The 21,924-nt window shown below is 45.0% G+C and overlaps 1 protein-coding gene across 1 annotated transcript in view; it reads right to left on the bottom strand.

Moving 5' to 3' along the window:
* The window catches only part of CCDC93 (CCC complex scaffolding subunit CCDC93), a 994,005-nt gene that overhangs the window by 743,995 nt on the left and 228,086 nt on the right, over nucleotides 1-21,924 (bottom strand). Inside the window, exons 9-10 of the mRNA XM_086957357.1 lie at nucleotides 20,537-20,617; nucleotides 11,896-11,946 (exon numbers count right to left, since the gene is read on the bottom strand). Coding sequence (XP_086813483.1) covers nucleotides 11,896-11,946; nucleotides 20,537-20,617 — 132 coding nt within the window. The remainder of the gene's footprint in view (nucleotides 1-11,895; nucleotides 11,947-20,536; nucleotides 20,618-21,924) is intronic.

Genomic DNA, 21,924 nt, shown 5'->3' with positions numbered 1-21,924 from the left:
GATAAAGACTGCAAGCAGTTTGGACGCCTACTCCAAGTCATTCAGGACAAGGCGGAGGACTTGGAGGCACGCTCACGGCGCTCCAACGTTCGCATCACTGGGGTGGCGGAATCTACCAACGTTGGCAAAATGGAGTTGTTTGTGGAGAAGCTGCTCCGGACACTGTTGGGGAAGGAGGTCTTCTCCCCTATGTTCATCGTCGAGAGGGCTCATCGCACCCTGGGGCCGAAACCGCAACCAGGACTCCCACCGCGGCCGATTATTGCGAAGCTTTTGAACTATAGGGACAGAGATTTGGCGCTCCGGCTGGCGAGGGAGAAAGGAAATTTGCAATACGAGGGCATGACCATCTCCCTCTATCCGGACTTTACGGCAAGAGTGCAGGAGGAGAGGAAGCGCTTCGCCCCGTATAAGAAACAGATGAGAGACATGGGGTTGGACAGCCCGAGGAGCCAACGTGAGGACACGGATGAGGCTGCTACCATGGACGGCCAGGGGTAATCGAATATGTGGACTCCTCTCTGGGTCGACTGGCCCCTTCCGTGTGTTTTTGACTCTGCTGCAGGTGCTGTGAGCCTACTTACTTGAAATTGTGGGGTGTGATCTTGCTACTGGTGGACTGCACTAGGGGTATAGCGGCAGCACGTTTTTACTGTTTGCTGGTAGCTTTGGGGTAGGCTCTCCCACGCGCGGGGGACTAGTTCCTTGATGGTGTGTTTTTGAGCCGGTGAGGGTGCTGAATGGTGCTGGGGGGCAGGGTGGTGGAGTCATCGAGGTTTGAGGTCCTTGACCCAATTGTACAGCTGTCTAACTGGGAACCTCTGCCCCTACGCTTTCGGCTTTTGGCTCTTCTGAGGGCCCCTTGGGTCTGTAGTGTGTGTTTTTTTTCTGGGGTAGGGGGATGGTGGGTGGTGGTGGGTCCTGTCTGACCGGGTTGGGGTTGGTCGGCTGTGGGCGGTTGCCTTATTCTTCTTTTGCTGACCATGTTATGCATATCTTTTGGGGTCTGTTGGGGGGGGGGGGGGGGGTTTAGTGCGGCCTACTACTGGATTGTGTCTACTGTGCCACCTGTGCGACGCTGATTTGTTCCCTGTCCCTGCAATGGCGGGCGTTGAGACTCTAGGGCCGGAGAGTGGCCCCAACTCTCTCAGACTGCTATCTTGGAATGTGAGGGGGCTGAATGATTTCCGTACACTCAGGAAGGTACTAGCTTATTTGCAACGGCACCGGGTTGATCTCGCCCTGCTGCAAGAAACCCACCTGCCTCTGACTAGTCCTATGTTGCTGACCAGGGGTCTGGGGAGTGCTTGTGTTGCTGCAGGGTTCACTACACATGCGAGGGGTGTGCTTACGTGGGCTAATCCTAAATCTCAGTTGACACTGCAGAAGGTTGTTGTGGACCCGGAGGGTCGGTACGCTGTTACCCGCTGTGTGGGGAAGGGCCACGACTTGTTGATTGTGAATGTGTATGGCCCCAATCACGACACACCCGCTTTTTACACCTCACTGGCGGACCTCTGTAGACAGTATGAGGGTTCCAGGTTGCTGTGGGGGGAGACTTCAATTTCGTGTTGAACCCGGAGCTGGATAGGTCGGCTGGTGCTTCCAAGACCCCAGCGGCCTCGGCGTTACTTATGCAAGCGGAGCTGGTGAAACTTGATCTGCTGGATTTGTGGCGTCATAGGCACCCAGGGAAGGGTGGATTCACTCATTACTCAGCCTATCATAACATACACACGAGGATTGATTATTGGTTTGTCTGCCACTCCCTCCTTAATTCCGTGAGGGGATGTGCAATATTGCCCCGCACGTTGTCTGACCACTCGCCACTGCTTTTGCTGTTAGAGGCCCCGGCTAGAAGGATACCCCCGTTCACCTGGAGGTTCCCCCCTTATTCACTTCTAGATGAGGTCTTCAGAGGGGAATTGGCTGAGGATATAGACACTTATTTCTCGACTAATGTGGGGTCTGTGGATAGTGTCCAGGTGCTCTGGGATGCATTCAAGGTATACATACGTGGGATGACGATGGCCAAACACTCAGGGGTGCTAAAAGCTATCAGGCAGCGATTGAAATACCTGGAAACTCAACTGTCTGATCTCGAACGTCAAGCGGGGGTGCAGGAGATATGAACATGACTGAGAGGCTTAAACCCCTGCTATCGGAATTCCATGATGAGGCGGATAGGGAGATACAGCATATGGGAAAGTACGCCACAGCACGCACGTACGGGGAACGTGACCGCCCTGGCTCCCTGCTGGCTAAACTGATGCGCAATAGCAGACCGCCTCTGGTGGTTGAGAAGTTATTAACAGCTAGTGGTGAGGTGGTTACCGGGGAACAGGATATACTGGCGGAATTCCATGCTTATTATACTGCATTGTATAAATCGAGATCGGGCCACCTGGAGGAGGAAATAGATGACTATCTGAGTTACATCCAGATGCCCTTTTTAGCCAATTGGCAGCGAGAATTTCTGATGGCACCATTCCAGAAAGAGGAGATTACGGAGGCGCTGGAGGGGATGAGGTCAGGCAGCGCTCCGGGGTCGGATGGCCTTACGGTGGCCTTCTATAAGGCTTTTCAAGACAAATTAGTACCCTACTTGATGCTCCTCTTTGACGACATTTGTCAACAGGGTAGTATGTCGAAATCTATGAGGGAGGCGCTTCTCATTACCATCCCGAAGCCGGGAAAACCCCCCAACGAGTGTGGATCGTATAGGCCGCTCTCACTGATTAACGTAGACGCCAAGTTATATGCAAAAGTTCTGGCAGCACGGTTGGCTCTACTTGTCCCAGACCTGGTTGCCCCGGAACAGGCAGGGTTTGTCCCCGCACGGAACTTAACTTACAATATTCGTACGGTGCTAGGCACCATTCAGCATGTCAGGCAGGAGCACAAGGCTGTGGCTATCTTCCTGGACATGGAAAAGGCCTTTGATTCAGTGGAGTGGCCATTTATGCTCAGGGTTCTGCGTAAGTATGGGCTCGGCGAACCTTTCCTTCAGATGTTAGGGGCTCTGTACTATAAGCCGACTGCGCCGTTAAAGATAGGGAACTCGGTCACTGCCCTAATTGAGATCAGTAGGGGCACTCGGCAGGGCTGCCCCCTCTCCTCGCTTCTGTATGCTTTGGTGGCGGAACCTCTAGCCTGCGCTATTAGGGAACATCATGGGTTCGAAGGGATCAACTTCCCTACCTATCAGATTGGCATATCGACGTACGCCGACGATACTCTGTTATATGTCCGAGAGCCGGAGGCGAATCTGTCGTCTGTCTTGCGGGAAGTGGTGAGGTTCGGAGCTCTTTCGGGCCTTCGGGTCAATTGGAACAAGTCTGTGGCGCTCCCTCTGACCCCGGTGACCCTCCCGTTTGACTCGGAATACCCGTTGCAATGGACCACGGACTCTATTCGTTATTTAGGGATCCATATTCACACCGATCCTGAGATTCTGGTACGCGAGAACTATGGTGTAGCGTACTCTAAACTAGTGGATGATGTGGAGGTGTGGTGCAGGCTCCCACTGTCTCTGATGGGCAGGATAGCAATTATGAAGATGGTGGTCCTTCCCAGGTTCCTCTTTCTCTTTGCTAATATACCGGTCGTGCTCTCTAAGGCCTTTTTTCGTCAGCTTACGCAGACGCTTATCAGGCTTGCGTGGGGGGGCAAACAACCAAGGGTTCGATGGCAAACTTTAATGCTCCCCTATGAACGAGGGGGCCTGGGGGCTCCTGACCTAGAACGGTATTACAGGATAGCACAACGGGCTCATCTCCACACTTGGATCCATGGGGACCATGGCATCGCACACGTGAAGCTGGAGCGCCTCTTCGCTGACCCCACCCCACTCCCGGCCACAATATGCTGTCCTGTTGATCGTAGGGTTGGTAATTTGGACTCTATTGCAGCCACGAACCACGCTTGGCATGAGCTAGTCCGCTCCCGAGATAGCGAGCTCTTGTACTCTCCCCTTTTGCGAGTGGAATGGGCGGTGTGGTTGGCCCCGCTGACAGAGAAGGGAGTCCTGAAGGCATTACGGGACTTGGGCATAGAAAAGATGGGGGATTTCTTTTTGAACGGCACGGTGAAGACATCGCAACAGGTTCTCCAATGCCACTCTGGGACGACGCTGTTACATAGCTTCCAATATCATCGGGTCCGTAGGGCGTTGCAGGTGTTGCTGGGCCCGGAAATGGCAGAGCCGCAGGAAGTGCCGGAGCTCACATATGTTATTAAGAACCCATCGTCCAGTAAGTTGGTAACAAACCTTAAGAAACTGGGGGATCGGCACCGGCAGTACCCGCTCTCCAAGGCCAGATTGGCCTGGCAGTGTGATCTCCAGTTGACGATCTCGGATGAGATGTGGCAATACTGCTGTACGAACACTAGAAAGATCTCACTTAATAGTAGACATTGTTTGATACATTTTAAGTATTTACAGCGGGTCTACTACACACCGGAAAGATTGCACAGGTACGGATTGCAGGAGTCGGCGGAGTGTGAGCGGTGCCATTTTCCTTCAGCTGATTTTTTGCACATTGCCTGGACTTGCCCTAATATTCATACGTTTTGGCGGGAGGTATTCTCGGAACTTAGTACGATGTTGGGAGTGGAGGTTCTGCCATGCCCGGCTCTGGCGCTGCTGGGTTTTTCCAAACCGTTGCCAGTGGCGGTGCGACGCTTGGCTGACATTGCTTTGCTGACGGCCAAGCGCTTGGTTGCGTCATGCTGGATGAGGGGGCCGGTTCCCACTAGAAGGCGCTGGGAGACGGATTTGCTGTATTGCTGTACACAATCTGAGGTGTACAATGAACTGCTTCCCCCAAAGAGTCGCCCTAAGAATTTCTGGGGGTTATATAGGGAATATCAGTGTGCCAAAGGGGGCGATGAGTCGGACCCTGAAGCGGAGGAGTTGGATGAGCTGCAGGAGGGTGGGGTGGAGGCGGTGGAGGTTGACATGTTACATGGTTGACTGTCCTCTTCCCGGAGGTGGCTGTCTGGTTCCTTGCTGCTGCTAGTTGAGAAGTTAGGTGCGTGAGTCCCCGGGATGGTTGTGTAGGGTGGGTGGTCTTAGCGGTCCCTTTTGAAATCCGCATCACACCATAGGGCCCCCGGGTCCTTAGCCATAGGTGCAATGTTTATCTGTAGAATCAGTAGTTATAGCAGGTGGCTGGGTGGACACGGGTACGGGTAGGCTGGCTTGTTTGTGGAGTGGGGGTTTGCTCGTCTGTGGGTTTATTGCACTCTTTTTCCTCCCTCTTACAGGGTATTTTGTTTCCATGATTCCGAGATTTTGTTTAGCACATTAGACCCAACTGTATTATTTTTGCACACCAATCTATGGTCATGGGTGTCGGTACCAGCATTGCCTATTTTATTCATGATATCTGTCAAAAGCTATTCCTGCAGAACGGTTTTTCTTTCCTATGTGTACGCCGCCAGGCCTCCGGGATGCTGGCATTACGGCTGTGTATGAGACTACTGCCCATGGTCCTAGGTGCTATCTATTGTTGCCGCCGGCCTCCGGGTTGTAGGCGATGAGTGCTGTGTGCTTACATCGAAGGTGCAATAAAGTATAAATTTAATTTAAAAAAAAAAAAAACAATGTGCTTGGTCACGGCATGGCACATCGTTTTTAAGAAATTGTCTCACCGCAGCTATATAATTGAGCACTGAGTGCAGCGTGTAATTGCAGCTATGTCAACAGAAGCATTTTTGTGTAAACCAGCAACATGAGGCAATGGTGGTGGAGGGCACTGCATGGAGTAGGGCACTGTACATAGTGCAGCACGTAGCTGCATTTCTGTTGAGAAAAGCATGTAAAAAATACAATATGACGTGATGTTGGAGAAGAGGACAGCACGGAGTGCTGTGAATGGCGGCGGGTCGAAAAAAATGCTTTTGTGGACATACATGCAGCTACGCGCTGCACTTCGTGATGTGCCCTACAGCACGAATTGCAGCGTGTAGCTGCATGTATGTTGAGAAAAGCATTTTTTTTTAAAACAGCAACATTAGGTAATCTCTGGGGGGAGCCCCGCACGGAGTAGGGCACCGCACGGAGTGCAGCGTGTAGCTCCAGCTATGTAGATAGAAGCATTTAAAAATAAAAACAAGCAGTGACGAGCGGAAGGTGGCGGTTGGACGTCACAGTAGAGGGAGAGACGAGCACAGCACGGAGTAAGGCATAGCACGAAGTGCAGAGCGTAGCAGCATGTATGTTGAGAAAAGCATTTTTTTTAAAAACAGCAACATGAAGTAATACCTTGGGGAGGGTCCCGCACGGAGTAGGCCACCACAGGGAGTGCAGCGTGTAGCTGCATGCATGTTGATAGAAGCATTGAAAAACTAGCAGTGACGGTTGGAAGGTGGCGGTCGGACGTCACAGCATAGGGAGAGAAGAGCACGGCACGGAGTAGGGCACAGCACGAAGTGTAGCTGCATGTATGTCGAGAAAAGCATATTTTTTTAAAACAGCAACTTGAGGTAATGCCTGGGGGAGGGCCGAACACGGAGTAGGGCAATGCACGGATTGCAGTGTGTAGCTCCATCTATGTAGATAGAAGCATTTAACAAGGGAAAGGACAGTGCGCAGAATGCAATAATTAGATGACGGCGGGGGGCGGGGCAGCTGAAGCCTTTGATGTGGCAAATGCTGCTGGCAGGGGGAAGTCTGTGGGGAAATGCGAGGCGCGGCCGTGAATAAGTGACGGCGGGGGCGGGGCAGCTGAAGCCTTTGATGTGGCAAATGCTGCTGGCAGGGGGAAGCCTGTGGGGAAATGCAAGCTCGTGCACGAAGGAGCTTGTGGTCACGTGATTTCACGTGAACTTTTGAAAATCCGCATCGTAAAAAGTCAGCTTTTGGATGGACAGCTATAGGTTCGAGTAAACTCGACCTAAAAAGTACAATCATATTATACACCAAAGAATGAAAGATAAAAAATCATTTATTATGAATACAGTGAAAAAAAACAATCGTGTAGGGCTAACTAATCTAATGCCCTAATCTAAAATAAATAAAACAAACAAGACAATCAATTATGGCCTGCACAATTGAGACTAAAGACAAAAGAAGTAAAACATAAAAATTGTTCAATACAGGTTGTACATTCGGGCTCCATTATACTTCCATCAATGTTTTTCTACTACAGAATCTGTGCGTCAACATCAATATCGGAGTCTTGAGTTATACCAGGAGTAGCGTCGACGCATTTCGGTGGATCCTGGTGATAATGGCCACCTTTATCAAGACTTTCTGTTTTTCTGTCACACCAAGGGGGGTCAGTCAGATCTCCCCTAGTTTAACGGGTAGCTTGTGTTCTAGATATCAATCTCTGCAACTCTTATTACCAAGTGGTCTAGTGAGAGTCGTCGAATCTGTGAAATTAGTTCTCTGCCCTGTTTTGGGACTGAGGAAAGATATTGCGCTGTTCCAAGTTAAAACCAATTCTCATTTAAAAAGAGTTTTTCATGACACGACTAGTACTCATGTCCCTGTTGACCTGCGGCGATATCACTACGGAACCCCAGAAGACTCCGGTGTAGCCAGTGCTCTATAGGCAGCTGCAGTAACTCTGACTCCTGACAGCGAGAGAGATGATATTTACCCGCAGCCATATGCGCTAGATGGGAGAAGCCTTTCCTAAACAGATATCGCCGCAGGTCAACAGGGACATGAGTACTAGTCGTATGATGAAAAACTCTTTTTAAATGAGAATTGGTTTTAACTTGGAACAGCGCAATTTCTTTCCTCAGTCCCAAAACAGGGCAGAGAACTAATTTCACAGATTCAACGACTCTTTTTAAAGAATTAAAGTGACTACAACCAATTTCCTGAGGTCTAGTGGAATAAAAGGCAACATTTTGCGCAAAGTTTTTAGTAGAAAAAAGCAGGATGATGTCAAAAAGTTAATCTGTACTGCAAAGTTTAATTGGAAATCAAACATGAATCCTAAGTTCCTCGCTTTAGCCACAGAATTTGGAGAGTGACCAGCTTCCACCGACCACCAAGTTTGGTTCCGGAGTGGTGGTCCAATCCCAAACTTCATATACTCCGTTTTGTCTGTGTTTAATTAAAGATGGCTCCGATGCATCCAACCAATGACGTACTTCAGACAGCGGTGAAATCTTCCCGCCACGGTTTCCACACTCGAGGAAATGAAGATAACAATCTGTGTGTCGTCGGTATATGATACCAACAAGAAACCATGAGCCCTTATCAGCATAGCCAGATGCGCAACATAGTTGTTAAATGAGGTTGGCAACAGTGCTGAGCATTGGGGAACACCACAGGGGAGTGAGAGGCACTCAGATTTAAAGTTTTCCCAACACACCCTCTGTTCCCTCACCGTAAGGAACAAGGTGAGATGAGTTAGCACCACCTTTTTGATTCCTATTGCCTTCAGCTGCAGCGTTAATACTAGATGGTCCACAGTATCAAACGCGGCTGATAGGTCTAGTAGGATTCGGACGGCTCTTCTTCCCTGGTCAAGCTGCCTGCATATTTCCTCAGTGGCCATGATTAGAGATGACACGGTGGAGTGCTGTGGTCTGAAGCCATGTTGGGTGGGATCTGGAAGGTTGTTGGCGTCTAGATAGCCAGTTTGCTCCTGGTTAATAGATTTCTCTAGGATTTTGGCCGCCAGTGGTAAGCAGGATATAGGTTGGTAGTTTTTCACCCCAGAAGGGGCAAGAGAAGGTTTCTTTAGTATGGGTCTGATACATCTTGTCTTCCAAGAGGCAGGGAAAGTTCCTGACCTGATGACAATATTCAGAAGTGGGGCTAAAGGAGTACTGATCTTATCCGAGGCCAGGTGTATAATAGCAGGGTGACAGGGATCTGTCTGGGACCCTGATTTCGTAGATAGTAACACATCGTTAACTTTGTCCACAGTTAAAAGTGAGAAGCTGGTCAACTGGCAGACAATGGTAAAGGAGGTAGAGTCCTCCGACGGTGGTACCAATGTTTGGTACCACCGTCGGAGGACTCTACCTCATAGAGGAGTCTATGACGAATTGGCTGGACACTCCCAGACAATTCGTCATAGACTGCTCTGACTTTAGTCTGAAAGAAGTTGGCCAATTTGTCACACAGGGCTTGATCAGGAGTAAATTGATTCTCCTGTTGCATTTTGGATATGGCTGGGATGGTCTTAAAAAAGCTCTCTAGAAGAGTTTTTAGCAGCCTCAATTATGCTTGAGATGTAATTCTGTTTAGATCTTTTAATGGCTTCACTATATTTGCCTTGTGCTAGTATGTAGGTAAGTTTACCTTGCTCGCTATAGTCAGACTTCCATCCACACTCTGAGCGTCTGCATTTAGACTTTATAAGTTTTTAGATCTGAGTTGCACCAGGGGGCTGAGGCTTTATTTCTTCGCCGTTTATTTATACTTTCGGGGCCAACTGATTCATAGCTGTCCTAATCCAGTCATCATAATTGTCGGCCGCCTTAACGTTGTCTGGCACTAGCACGGGTGAACTTTTATCAAGCGTCTCCACTAGTTTGTCTTTCTTGATTTTAATGCCAGGGTCTAAATTTTGCAGGGGGCAGGTTCTTCGACTCAGACATGCTATTCTTCAAAAACGATAGTTTGAAGAAGATGGCCATGTGGTCTGTCCAAGTTAAGGGCACTATTTTGTCCACTGTAATATTAGGATTGTTAGTGAAAATGCCTTCAAGAGTGTGTCAGTCCACAACCCTCTAGATTATCTAGTAAAGTGAAGGTGTCTGCATTCTTATCACTTTCTAGGTGAAAATTAAAACCCCCTAGCATCGTGTAGGTGGGAGAGTCCAGACAAGATTCCATGAAGGACTGTAGACCTTGAATAAGTACTGGAAGATTACCCTCTTAAAAAACACACTGGACCCAGCAGCCTCCACAACTTAATGCCCCCACTGCTGGCAGCCTGTGTGTCTGGAAACATCTATCACTATGGTGGTCCAGTCAAACCTAGGGACAAACATCGTAGACGGCCATCCAAAAAATTTCTGTCCTGAACACAAGACAGAAAATCACGTATCTCTTTCCGGGAGTACATGCTAGGCATGGCTGATCAAGATTCATCATGCATGAGGATCAACACTACGCTCAACACAGTGAAGTCCTCCATTCTATTGTGCCGTCTCCAGCCCACTGAATGAAGAAGATAAATTCAGTAAGTTAGTGTACATGATTTGACCTCCCTAACATCCCCTGTGGCTAGCCATGTTCCACATACTCTTCAAAAGACACATAAAACGCTGATTGACCTCTTACAAAAAGATAACCTTTTCTTCCACTTACATGCTGATACGAAAATCTAACTACTAGTCATAGGACACAATGTTCAATACCGTAATGTCTCAGTCACAAAGCAATATAGTTACAAAGCAATATAGTCACAAAGCAATACCAAGCGGGCAAGTAAATCCGGTTTAAAGCTCAAGGGTTCAAAGGCAGACATCCGAATTCTAGGATCAATTTGTAAGCTAAAGAAAACCTACAAAGGCCATCCGCTCAACTTCTTCAGAGACATTATTTGCATTAAAATTAAGGTTAGTTAATTCCCAAATAGGTGCAGTAGACAAATCATGATACACCAAATAAAAATTCTCACAAATGCCATACCCTCAATTGCTGCGGAACACTACTTTGTAGTGTTCTTACCCCCAGCAAATTCCCACCTCAATAACGTCAATGTATTAGACAATGGTTCAACATCTTAACAAATAGAAAGAAAAAAAAAAATTGAAAAAAAACTACACAAAGCACAAAACACCTGTATGCATCATTTAAGGATTGCAGAAAAACTAAGCTTCGACTACCACTGCAAAACCTGTTGCTGGGCGCCAGTAAAATCCAGAATCACATTCAAATAATCTCTCACTTTCAGATGCCATCCAAATGTATTCACAGATTATATATTTATTTTGTTTCTCCAATACTCATGAGTGAAAGAAATGCGTTTTAGGATATCGAACACAGACGTAGACTACATTTTGGATGGACTGTGTATATGTGTATATATATATATATATATATATATATATATATATTCACTTAAAAACCATAGGTTTCAGGCCTTATATAGTTAGGAATTAGCATTTTAAAAACCTTTCAAATTCACTTAAAAAACCATAGGTTTCAGGCCTTATATAGTAAGAAATTAGCATTTTAAAAACCTTGCAAATTCACTTAAAAAAAACATAGGTTTCAGGCCTTATATAGTTAGGAATTAGCATTTTAAAGGTACGGGATAAGTAGTGCACAGGACATTATACAAAATGTGTAAACTATGATTGGGGTGCGGTCTAGCTACTTCTCTGTTGCTTCCATTGCTTTTTTTAGGTCACTTTCAGATGCCTTTAGGACTCTGTCCCAACCCACCTGCGGAATAAAACCAAAAGCTATTTTTTCCATCTGTTGCCTTGGTCTGGGCATTCTAAACCTACTAGTGGTTTCAAAACTCTCTTTAACCCCTTCCATGCTGGCACGTTTCCGCCCCTGTGCGGTAAACAAACGAACAGGGGCGGGTCATGACGAACCCCAGCCGTCATCAGCACACGAGCACTTTAGTGCATGACGGCTGGGGTTCGTCACCAGCATGGAAGGGGTTAAGAACATAAGACATGTACTTGTCAGTAACAGATCTTCACTTATGCAATGACCCAACCTTGTACATCAGACACCACCAACCTCACTGCATAAAGAAAACAATAGAAAACCAGCGACTCTAAACACTCTTTCGTTTCCCAAGGCTCTCGAAGCATTTTTTTTAAGCGCCTAGAAGCAAATCAGTTATGCACTGCACGCTATACCACAGAAATAGGTTAAAAAAATGAAAAAATAAGAAACAAACTTTAAGACATTCCCAAATAAGTAAACAAACAGAAATTGTCAAAAAATCATACCTCTTCTATCTGCATGGCAGCCATCCCAGTCATTAACGATTTTATTCGAATCTGGACGAGGAGAAAAAGAAATTGCACACCTATTTAGTACGAGGGCCTGAGTTAACTACTGTAAAAGAAGATATATATAAAATATAAAATCTTGTGGCCTAACTCACAAAAATATCAGTGGCTATAAATACACCTTATGACTGCAGGAAGTGGGATTCAGAATACAATTTTCCTATCATGATTCTCAGAGTCAGAACAGAATAATGTTCTGAGGGAAAGTGGAAGCAGCTCTCTCATCTGAATGAAAGAAACTATTAACTGACATATCTAAGTAGACACACAGAAAGCGATGCTTTTATGAATATGTTATTTTGAAAGCAGATCAGCTTCTTGCAATCCTCCTAAAAGAACAAGCTTGCTGTTGCTCTGCCTAATCATTTTAATAGTTGCAACTCTGCAATTTATGATTGATCAACTCTTGGTTACTCACCTGACAGATTCCATGATACCCCTTGCCCCCGTCCTGAAGAAGACCCGCCGCCGAGGACCATATTAACCCCTATGCACCAGGGTCGTAACGTCAATGCCCCCAAATAGGCCCACACCCTTCTCCTGACCCCCTACACTTGAAAAACAGAAGAGATTACGCTGTGAAAATAACAGTCCAAACGAAACATGTACTATGTCTTACTGTACATATAGTGGTAGGCCTGAATTGTGATGAGAGACCGTTTCTTACTTACAGAGGATCTCATATATATGAAGTTTTTGAAACAATTCCTGCCTTTCTTTTCCGCCCTTTTCCTATTTTCTCTCACAGGAGCACTGATCTTTCACATACTACTTCCTGTATGATGATAACCATGTGGATATGACATTGTATGTGTCTTTTTGGATAAAATACCATTTATGAATGATTAAAACTGTGTTTTCAATCATTACCCAAGTAGCCTTGTAATTGAAATTTATGTTTCTGTAATACTGTACGTGCCTTATAGGATATATACATATATTTTCTCAGCCATTTATTGCTACAACTTTAAATTTAAAACTCATGCTACGTTAGTCTAGGACCACTTGTTTTTTGTACCGACAAATACCCAGGTCCTTGGACTTTACTGGGTCACCCCATTTTCATAATGGCCCTATATTATACAGACAGCAAGTGAATTCTACCTACTATCCCTGCAAACCTTGAACAATATCCATGCAATCATCCTGGGGCATTTTGATCACCGCTAGCAGGAACCAGTATTTACGTACAATACATATCAAGACTCTAAAAAATATCTAGAAGAAGATATATTCTGACATATAGGGATAGGGTGACCAGATTCTCAAAACAAAAAACGGGGACAGGTCATAGACATAGAAGTAGAACTATGGTTTGCAGTAACCATCGACATAAAAGTAGGACTATTTGACAGCTGTCATAGACATAGAAAATGTACTATGACAGCTCCCACCACAGACCGAGATGAAGCATTACAGACAACAAATCTGAGGTCTTTTTTTGGAATCCCTCTCCTTTACGCAGCAGCATTAGTAATTTTTATTATATTTACACTTTTAAGGATTATAGCATATATTTGCCAAAAAAAGAGAGCATGCACATGCATGCTCAACCGGAACAAGGAAAAACAGGGACATTTCTGTGTTTAACCCGGACACTGTTCGAAAACAGGGACATTTGAGTCACTTGAAGAAAAGTGTTGGGACACGGGGACACTTCTCCAAAAACGGGGACCGTCCTGGGAAAAAAGGGACGTCTGGTCACCCTATATAGGGACCACATATGGCCATTGAACATCATGGATAATGTACTGTGGAAACTCAGGGACCCCAAAGTTTCCAAAGATTTCTGTAACGTTGTGTGCATGTGTCTGCGCACAGCTGGTGCCCTTCAGCAGACCTGCATTGGCTGAAAGTGTTTTGCCCGAAGGATCGCCTTTACAGCGCAGTGTGCCTGTGACAAAGCACCGCCTGTGACATTCGTGAAGTTTACCTTGCCCCAGTGTGCCGCATGTCGTTCACCGCCACCGGCCCGAGCCGCGATCTGTAAAGTTTTGTGTGCCTTTCCCCGCAGCCGGCCTGAGTCGCAACCTACAATGTGCTGCCTGCTTTCACCGCCGCCGGCCCTACCGCGACCTGTAAAGATCACTGGAGCTGCCCAGCAGGATGACGACTGCGAGGAGGAGAGAACCAGCCCCCAGGTAACGTTCAGATCGAGAATCTGAACCGCTACGTGTGGCGCTGCCATGGAGCGGGTGGCAGGGCTGCAGGGAACCGTTTCCGCTGGGGCTACGATAGTGGAGCTTTCTCTCCTGGTAACGTCCCTGGTACAGAGGGATAGGCGGATTCAAGTACGTTCTCCTGCAAATAACGCATTCAGATGCAAACTCTGATTACAGCTGGCCACGGAGTCAGCCTTTTTGTGGGCAAAGCAGATTGCAAGATAAGAGGGGCACAGCGCACCGGAGCCAAGTGGCAGGTGCTTGTAACAATACTTTTTTTTAAAGCTAAAACAGTCTTTGCAAGTAACCTACCATGCACCTGTTTTGCATCTGCCTAAGGAAATAAGGAATCTACAAGTTTGTTTTTAAAAACAACATTCCAAAGAACCATTCAAAGAAGAGTATTAATTGTGTATGTTGCAGTTTTGTTGTTTTGGTCTTGCATAACTTAGATAAAAATACTTTATTTTTCTAAACCTGTGTGGTGTCCATTTGTGGTGTTTCACTGTGTTACTGTGAGTGTTGGTACACATACTTTACACTCTGCCTTGAGGATAAGCCTGTCTGCTCGTGCCAAGCTACCAAGGGGGTGAGCAGGGGTTATCTAGAGTGTGTTTCCCCCTTACCCTGACTAGACAAGGTCCCTATTTGGTCAAAGGTACCTACCTCTGCCAACTAGAGACCCCCATTTCTAACACCACTGCAGAGACCGCATAAATCACCTGGTGTGCTCAACAAGTAGGATGAAGGAGACCCTCCGTCTTTGCAGTCTCAGAGTCAGTGTACCTGAAATTCAGCAACAAGGATGAAAGATTACGATCATAGCCTCACCATCATGGATTCTCTTTGCCGGGGGGAAGACTGAAACTGAACCTTGTCCCAAATGGCTCTGATGAAGGGGAGCACCTGAGAAGAAACCAGGTGTGACTTCGGCATATTGATTGTGAACTCCAAAGAGGACAGGAGATTTGCTGTAGTCTGGAAGTGATTGACAACTGCCTGGGGAGAGCCGACCTTCAACAGCCAGTAGTGGAGGTAGGGGAAGACTGGTGCCCCTGAACTCTGAAGGAGTGATGCCACCACCACCATCACTTTCTTGAACACTGGAGGAGCACAGATGAGACCACAGGGGAGAACAAGGAACTGAAAATGCTTCTGTGTCACCACCAACCACGGGTAGAGGTTATGGGCGTGCAGGACAGGTATATGGAAATAGGCGTTTTGCAGGATCAACAACACTATTTAGTGTCAACGGCAGACAAGACTAAGGCTAGTTTGAACATTTAGAATTTCTCTTTGCAGGGGAAGGCATTGAGAGGGTGCATGTCTAAAATAGGAAGAATGCCTCCATCCTTCTTTGGCACAAGATAGCGGCAGAAATAACAAACATGTCCTATTTCCTGGCACAGCCATCCTCTCCATAGCTCCTTTGGCCATAAGAGCATGCACTTCCTGTCGCAAAATGTTAGAGCTGGTCCTCTGTCAGTCACAGGGGGGGACAGTGGAAGGTGTGGTGGCAAGAGAATGAAAGGTTTGGCATATCCCCACCAGACAATTTGCAGGACCCACCTGTCTGATGACCAGAGGGTGAGAGAAGCCCTGAATCAGCGGAAGTGTCGAGGCCACTAGCCTCCTGCAACTCGCCATACCAATCCCCTTCATGGTATGGCTTGCAAATCTCATCACCTGCTGCATATTAATTATTCAAATCTGTGGCAAAAAGAGAATGCAGAGTATGTTGTCTCCCTTGATAAGGCTCGGGTGCAGGACACAGCACCTCAACAGAGGCTGGGCACGGACTTGGTCGAGCCAGCGCTAACTCAGAGTGAAAAAGCAAAATAGGTGTCGACCCCCGGGGTTGATATTGGTGTCGAAGTTCCAGGGACCAGCGTAAACCTCAGCACAGGGATGGTGTCGGGACAGGAGCCGAAGGCGGTCCTGTGGTGGGCTTGAAGGGTCAAACTAGCATCAAGGTTAAACCCACTGGTAGTTTTCTGGATGGAGGGACTCTGGCTCTGTAGGGCCTAAAGCAATGATTGAGAGAATCTGCAAAGTTCTGAAGAATCGCAGCATGACCCCACAGAACTCTTCAATCTGTTCTGGCGTGGTGGACGGCCCTGGAACTCTGGATGTGATGGAAAAGCCTCCAAAGTGGAACAGCTTCGGGAGCAAGATCGAAATGTATGGTGCCCCCTCTTCCCCTTCTCAGATGAGTCTGAGTGGAAGGAAGGGGCAGAGTCAAACATAGATTTCTTATGTTTATTCTTCAAATTATACAACGATTTTGATCGAGATAAAGACTGACCCCTGGAAAGACTTTTGCAAGTGGAATGGTACCGGGACTGAACTTTTGAATTTGAACAATCTGTTCGCGGAGTTTTACATTTCTTGCCAATGTAGAGTTTCACCTCACGGTTATGTAGGCCTTCAAGTTTATCAATGAGCAATTACTGCAGGACTTAGAGTCATGACTTGACCCCACGCACCACAGTCAAATCTGATGAGCACACAGACATTTATTTGTGACAGTCCCTACAAGGTTTAAAACCTGTCATTGTGGAGGTGACATTTCCCTTACACACTGTTTCACAATTTTGAAGGGTCTCAAGGCTCCAGATCTTCGTCAGGTGAAGCAGAAAGAAAGGAACTGATGTCAGCGTATGCTCAGAAGTGGTACCCATATCGGCTCTGTACCTCATTTCCCGAGGGAACGGCATCCAAGGAGAGCCCCACGGCACCACCCACCAGCATGCAGAGGTACAGCGGAAAATTTTCCAGATCCAGACTGATGCAAGGGAAACATACAAAATGTGAGGAATCTGTGGCTAGAAGACTTCATCAAAAATCAGGACTCTTCTGGCAGTCGTAACATCCCAGGATGGCAAATGAATGTAAAGCTTTAAAAGAAGCTGCCGTCAGAGAGTTAACCCTGCAGCCCAGTTTATCTATTCTTTGGAGGTATCTATCTGGTGGTGCCAAAGCCAGCATGAAAACATTCTTTGATCGTCTTTATGCTGCAGTGAATATTAATCCAGTTTTGGGTTGCCCGATAAACAGGATGCAGCTAGATTTGGAGCCTGATACTTCTTTTGTAAGCAAGGCACCCCAGCTTACATCATCACTGGTGCCTTTCGTAATTTAAGGACCTCAGTCCATCTACATTTCAGTAGTGAGACAGACGTTACAGCTTTTCAGGGTTTCTATTTGCAATCACAGCAAAGCATTGCTGCTCGACTTATTCCATAGGGGGATTGAATTATTTAACAGCTTTTTGCAGGAGTGAAAGAAAAAGGCCTATGCCGTCTCTGGGAGTAAGGATGAGTAGGAGATGTATCTCCCACCTTTGGTAACACATAATCCTCACAGTCATGTTCAGAGTACTCCTGCTCTTCCTCGTGCAGTTCGCCCTCTTCTTCCATTTCTGACAACTGATTAGAATTGGATGTGTCCTGGCCTCCCATGTTCCTTGGTTTTGTCCAGACTGAGTGTTAAGTCTGTGATGGCAGAGGAGGAAATTGTGGCGGTGCCTCCAGTATCCAGTATGCTGAAAGAGTGGCGATGGTGAAGGTACTTTTGGTGGAGGTGGTACCATGGGTGGCCTTGGAGGTGGTCCATTTGGTGGCGTCCCTACGAGCTGTTGAGAAAGCAGTTTCCTAAAAGTGTCTGATTTAGTGTGGTCATGATTGCCACAGGTAAGTTCATCACCTCTCACTCCTTGAAGTAGCGTCAAGGACAATTTGAAGGTGGAGAATTTTCAGACACAAAAGTTTGTCTTTGCAAGTCATATCCTTGCTATTCCTCCTCTTCCTAATACGCTTCGTCCATATTACAAAACACCCCTAGCTGTGTAATACTATATGCAGTATCTAGAAGTTCTCCAAATCAAGGATGTCAGCCTCAATCACACATTCTAGAATCTGGGTCAGCAGATGTGGAGTCACTTTCAATGGACAATCAAAAAAGGTGGCTGAAAACGGAAGTCATCAACAAGGTGGTAGAAGTCTGTGGGGTGATTGCCACTGGTTTCACCGTCAACGATGAATACTGTTCTGCTTTTGACAGACTTAGACTCATAACATAAAATCTCCTAATAAACATTAAAACCTTTCTTTGTACAAATGGCCAACATGCAAAAACCAAGGGGCATCCTATAATACAAGGTTGAGATGTTATTCATCAATCAAAACCAAGAAGATCACTCTTGGGTTTGATCACTCATCATTCCATACAATGGTATCTAAAAGTAACTGATAGAAAATCCCATTTCAGTCCCTGATGAAAGCCATCACAACCAAGTGCTGCCTTACATTATAGAAAGAAAAAATTGATAAAATCAGATCATATGCAAAACACACTTCAGATATGGTTGCAATGAATTCCCTACTGAGACCTCAACAACATAACCCTACAAAATAATCTTTTTGCTTAAAAAGTAATAAATCCAATCATTCTGTAAAAGCTGGCATTCACCTGCCAATTTATCCTTGTTACATGGAGCTGAATTGCTTATTAAATGTTTGAAATGCATAGTTAGCAAAAAACTGCCTTCAGCAATCTAACTTGTTCAGATATTAATTCTGGATAAATGGTGATCAAATGATGTATTGATTCACCTTTGCACCACAAAGGTGTCAAAAGTGACAGCAGTTATTTAAAACTGCCCAACCAGCTTGATCTAATGTTGCTAATATACGTACCCCCACAAAGAAATATTCTCAATTGATGTTGTATCTTCAGATTTCTTAAAGGAAAGCTTGAGGATCATGCTCCTAACAGAGTATCCTCTTGCTTGGTATTAATTGCGGAATCACTACCCTTAATAGATTCCGTATTTTCAAGAGGATTAACAGTTAAATGACTTTGCACAACAATCCTCATTGATTTCAGATGTTATTATGGCCTTTGAAAACCCATTACACATTAGGTATGCTGGCTTTATCAACAATGTTTTAACAAACCTCATCCTTAACCTGATCATAGCATTAGTGTTGCAAGCAGGGCAACAATCCTGGTCCAACCTTTTCTCTATAATGTGGGAGGCAGCGATCTATATATTCAGACACAACAACTTCTTTGGAAACCCCTTATCAAAAATAGGTGAGCTGTCCTCAGAATCAGTAAACGCTTCAGATACACTAGAAATTGAGTGTTTTGTCATGGGGATGAGCTTGCATTTACACTGTGTTAAGTTGGCATGAGCTTATTAGAAGTTTAAACACAATTTTTCCTTTTTGCTGCCTTTGCACACGGCACACATCATTATAAATGTTTAGAGTTAGCAGAGTGTTTTGCTTCACACGAGAATATGTTTTTCTATATTAGCAGCCTTGCTTGGTAAGCTTTGTCTGAACAGTGAGTGCCAAGGCCTTCAAGGTTATTTCAACACAGTGGTTGTTGTTCGGACTGATCAGCGCACGTTCTAGACATAACATATATGCAGCCGTGGCCACCTCTGATTTTGGTGTGTTTAATAATGCACTGCATAGGCATGATCACACACTTGGAGAACATTCGCATGCAGAGAGTGTATTCTAACCTGTTTTCCATTTAGCATTGTAACATGCTTTCTCCCTTTGTATTTTATGGAATAGTAACTATGCTGATAATCTTGTTGATTATAATATGTCTGCTTGTATTAGCTAAAATACTGCGCATGAGAATACAGCATTAGAAATAAATATTTCAAACTTGCACGTGTCTCTATTTACTCCCTGTTTTGGACTGGTATGAGAGTATAACAAAAGAGTGTTCATGTGTTCCACATTGCCTGAGGTATTCTAAGTTCCATGTTCTGGGTTGTCTAATCATTGGGGTTATGTAAGAATCAATGAGACACTGATTGCTAGTCTGGTAGGGGATTTTGGCTACTAAGGCGAGTTTTGGCACACCCTAATTCACTGAGGTTCCAAGTCTCTATGCACAGTTCTGTGTAGGAACAGAATCCCTGCTACAGTTTATTGGGGACAAAAATTAGAAATACGTGTCTGCTTGTCAAGAGGATGATCCCTCCTGTTACTAACAAAATTATTAACTGGTTCATAATAATATGAACTATTTAATAACAATAGGAGAATATAAACACTGTAAGCTACAAAACCAAGTCCAAATCAGGATGGCCTTTGTACTGTACAGAGACGAATGACATAAAAACGTGTCTAAATTGACCAGAAACATTGTTAAAAGACAATATTTTCAGAATACGGAAGAATAACTCCCAAAAATATTTTTACAATATTTGGAAACTGAAAAAGATTTATAGAGGATAATTCCTATGCCTGGACAATAATGACTGCACAAATAACAACAATATATATGTATACTCTTAAACTGTAAATGATATTAAAAAAATAATTTCAATAATACATTATTCTTCTACCTTCATACAGATACACAATGTAAGACTAGGTCAATCGCACCTCTTCTGCAGCTTGAATATCATCTTCCTCATGAAGGTCAGCCTTTCCCACAGGGGATAACACGACTTTCTTATCCTCTGGCTAAAAAAATAGAACAAGATCAAAGTACGATGAAAGGTGTCCCTCAGAATTATTAAAGGACAAACATATATTACCATAAATCAATTTATCAGCGCGAAGAAAATTTACATCCTTTTTTATTTTAGTTTAAATCTACAGTTTGATAGCAACATTTTAAAAAGATGCTGAAAATGACAGAATAAAAAAGGTAAGTTTTCCTTCTTTGTTAAAAAAAACACATTTAGCAAATCCTATATCTGTTAATTTTGCATAAAATGGATGCCTTACACAATATGACCGACTCTAAAAAAGATTTTTTCTTGTGCACCTACAACTCCTGATTTCTCAGATAGTTATAGACGTGAAGACACTACACGTTACGATTAAATATCCATGTACACATTCCACCCAACAGTACTCATTATACATTAACTTTCTAATACCGCTAATAATTTGCTTTTCTTAAAAGGCAGACATATGTTTATACCACAGCACCAAAGACATATCTAACAGGGGTCCACGCTACGCCTGAACTTTAAATAGGGTGATTCCTCAGGACCAACAAACTATAGGATGATCATTCTACTGGACAGGAAAAAAGCTATTAACTACACTTCAGACCTGGGTGGAAGATAAAGATATTTTACCACCATGACCAACCAGATGTAGACAAGGGTAGGGAAATCTAAACAGTATACCAACTTTACAAATCCTACAATATTATACAGTCTACCCAAAACTGACCACTATTTGCCTGTATCGTTGATTTTCCCTTGGGATTCAAATTGGATGGCTGGAAACATCATGTGGAAGCTTATTAATTGAGGTCCTGAACCCACTTTGTTCTAGAACATCCAGATACTAAAGCAGGGCTTATGTTGGCGCCCACCCTTTTCTGTAAATATACAGATATGGTGCACTATTTAGGGCAGGTGCATGTGTTTCTACCAAAACTGGAAAGTCAACACTCATAAAAAAACAATATGCAGACAATACTTTAGTAGTAGACAACATGCATGTGGGTCTCTAACGAATTTTTAACAGAGGTTTACCAGTGAAACAACTTCTAGAATAAAATATTATAATCTTAGAACACAAAAAAGCCTGAGAACCAAGGTATTTCGGAGAGACCAAGTTGAGTGTATCAAGATCACACAACTACTCTGGGCTCTGGACAAATACCTTGTCTCAAATAGGACTAGTGTGTCGGGGGTAGGCCATAAGTAGAATGTTTCAAAGGGTTCTGCTGTATTCGCAAAGCTGAGCCATACATTTGTTAAAAACAAAGTTAATACACATTCCGATGTATGGTGCCACAGCTTTTCTGG

Source organism: Lissotriton vulgaris, chromosome 2_1 (assembly GCF_964263255.1).
Source record: "Lissotriton vulgaris chromosome 2_1, aLisVul1.2, whole genome shotgun sequence".
NCBI classification, from domain to species: domain Eukaryota; kingdom Metazoa; phylum Chordata; class Amphibia; order Caudata; family Salamandridae; genus Lissotriton; species Lissotriton vulgaris.
This window is presented reverse-complemented; position numbering and strand designations above follow the sequence as displayed.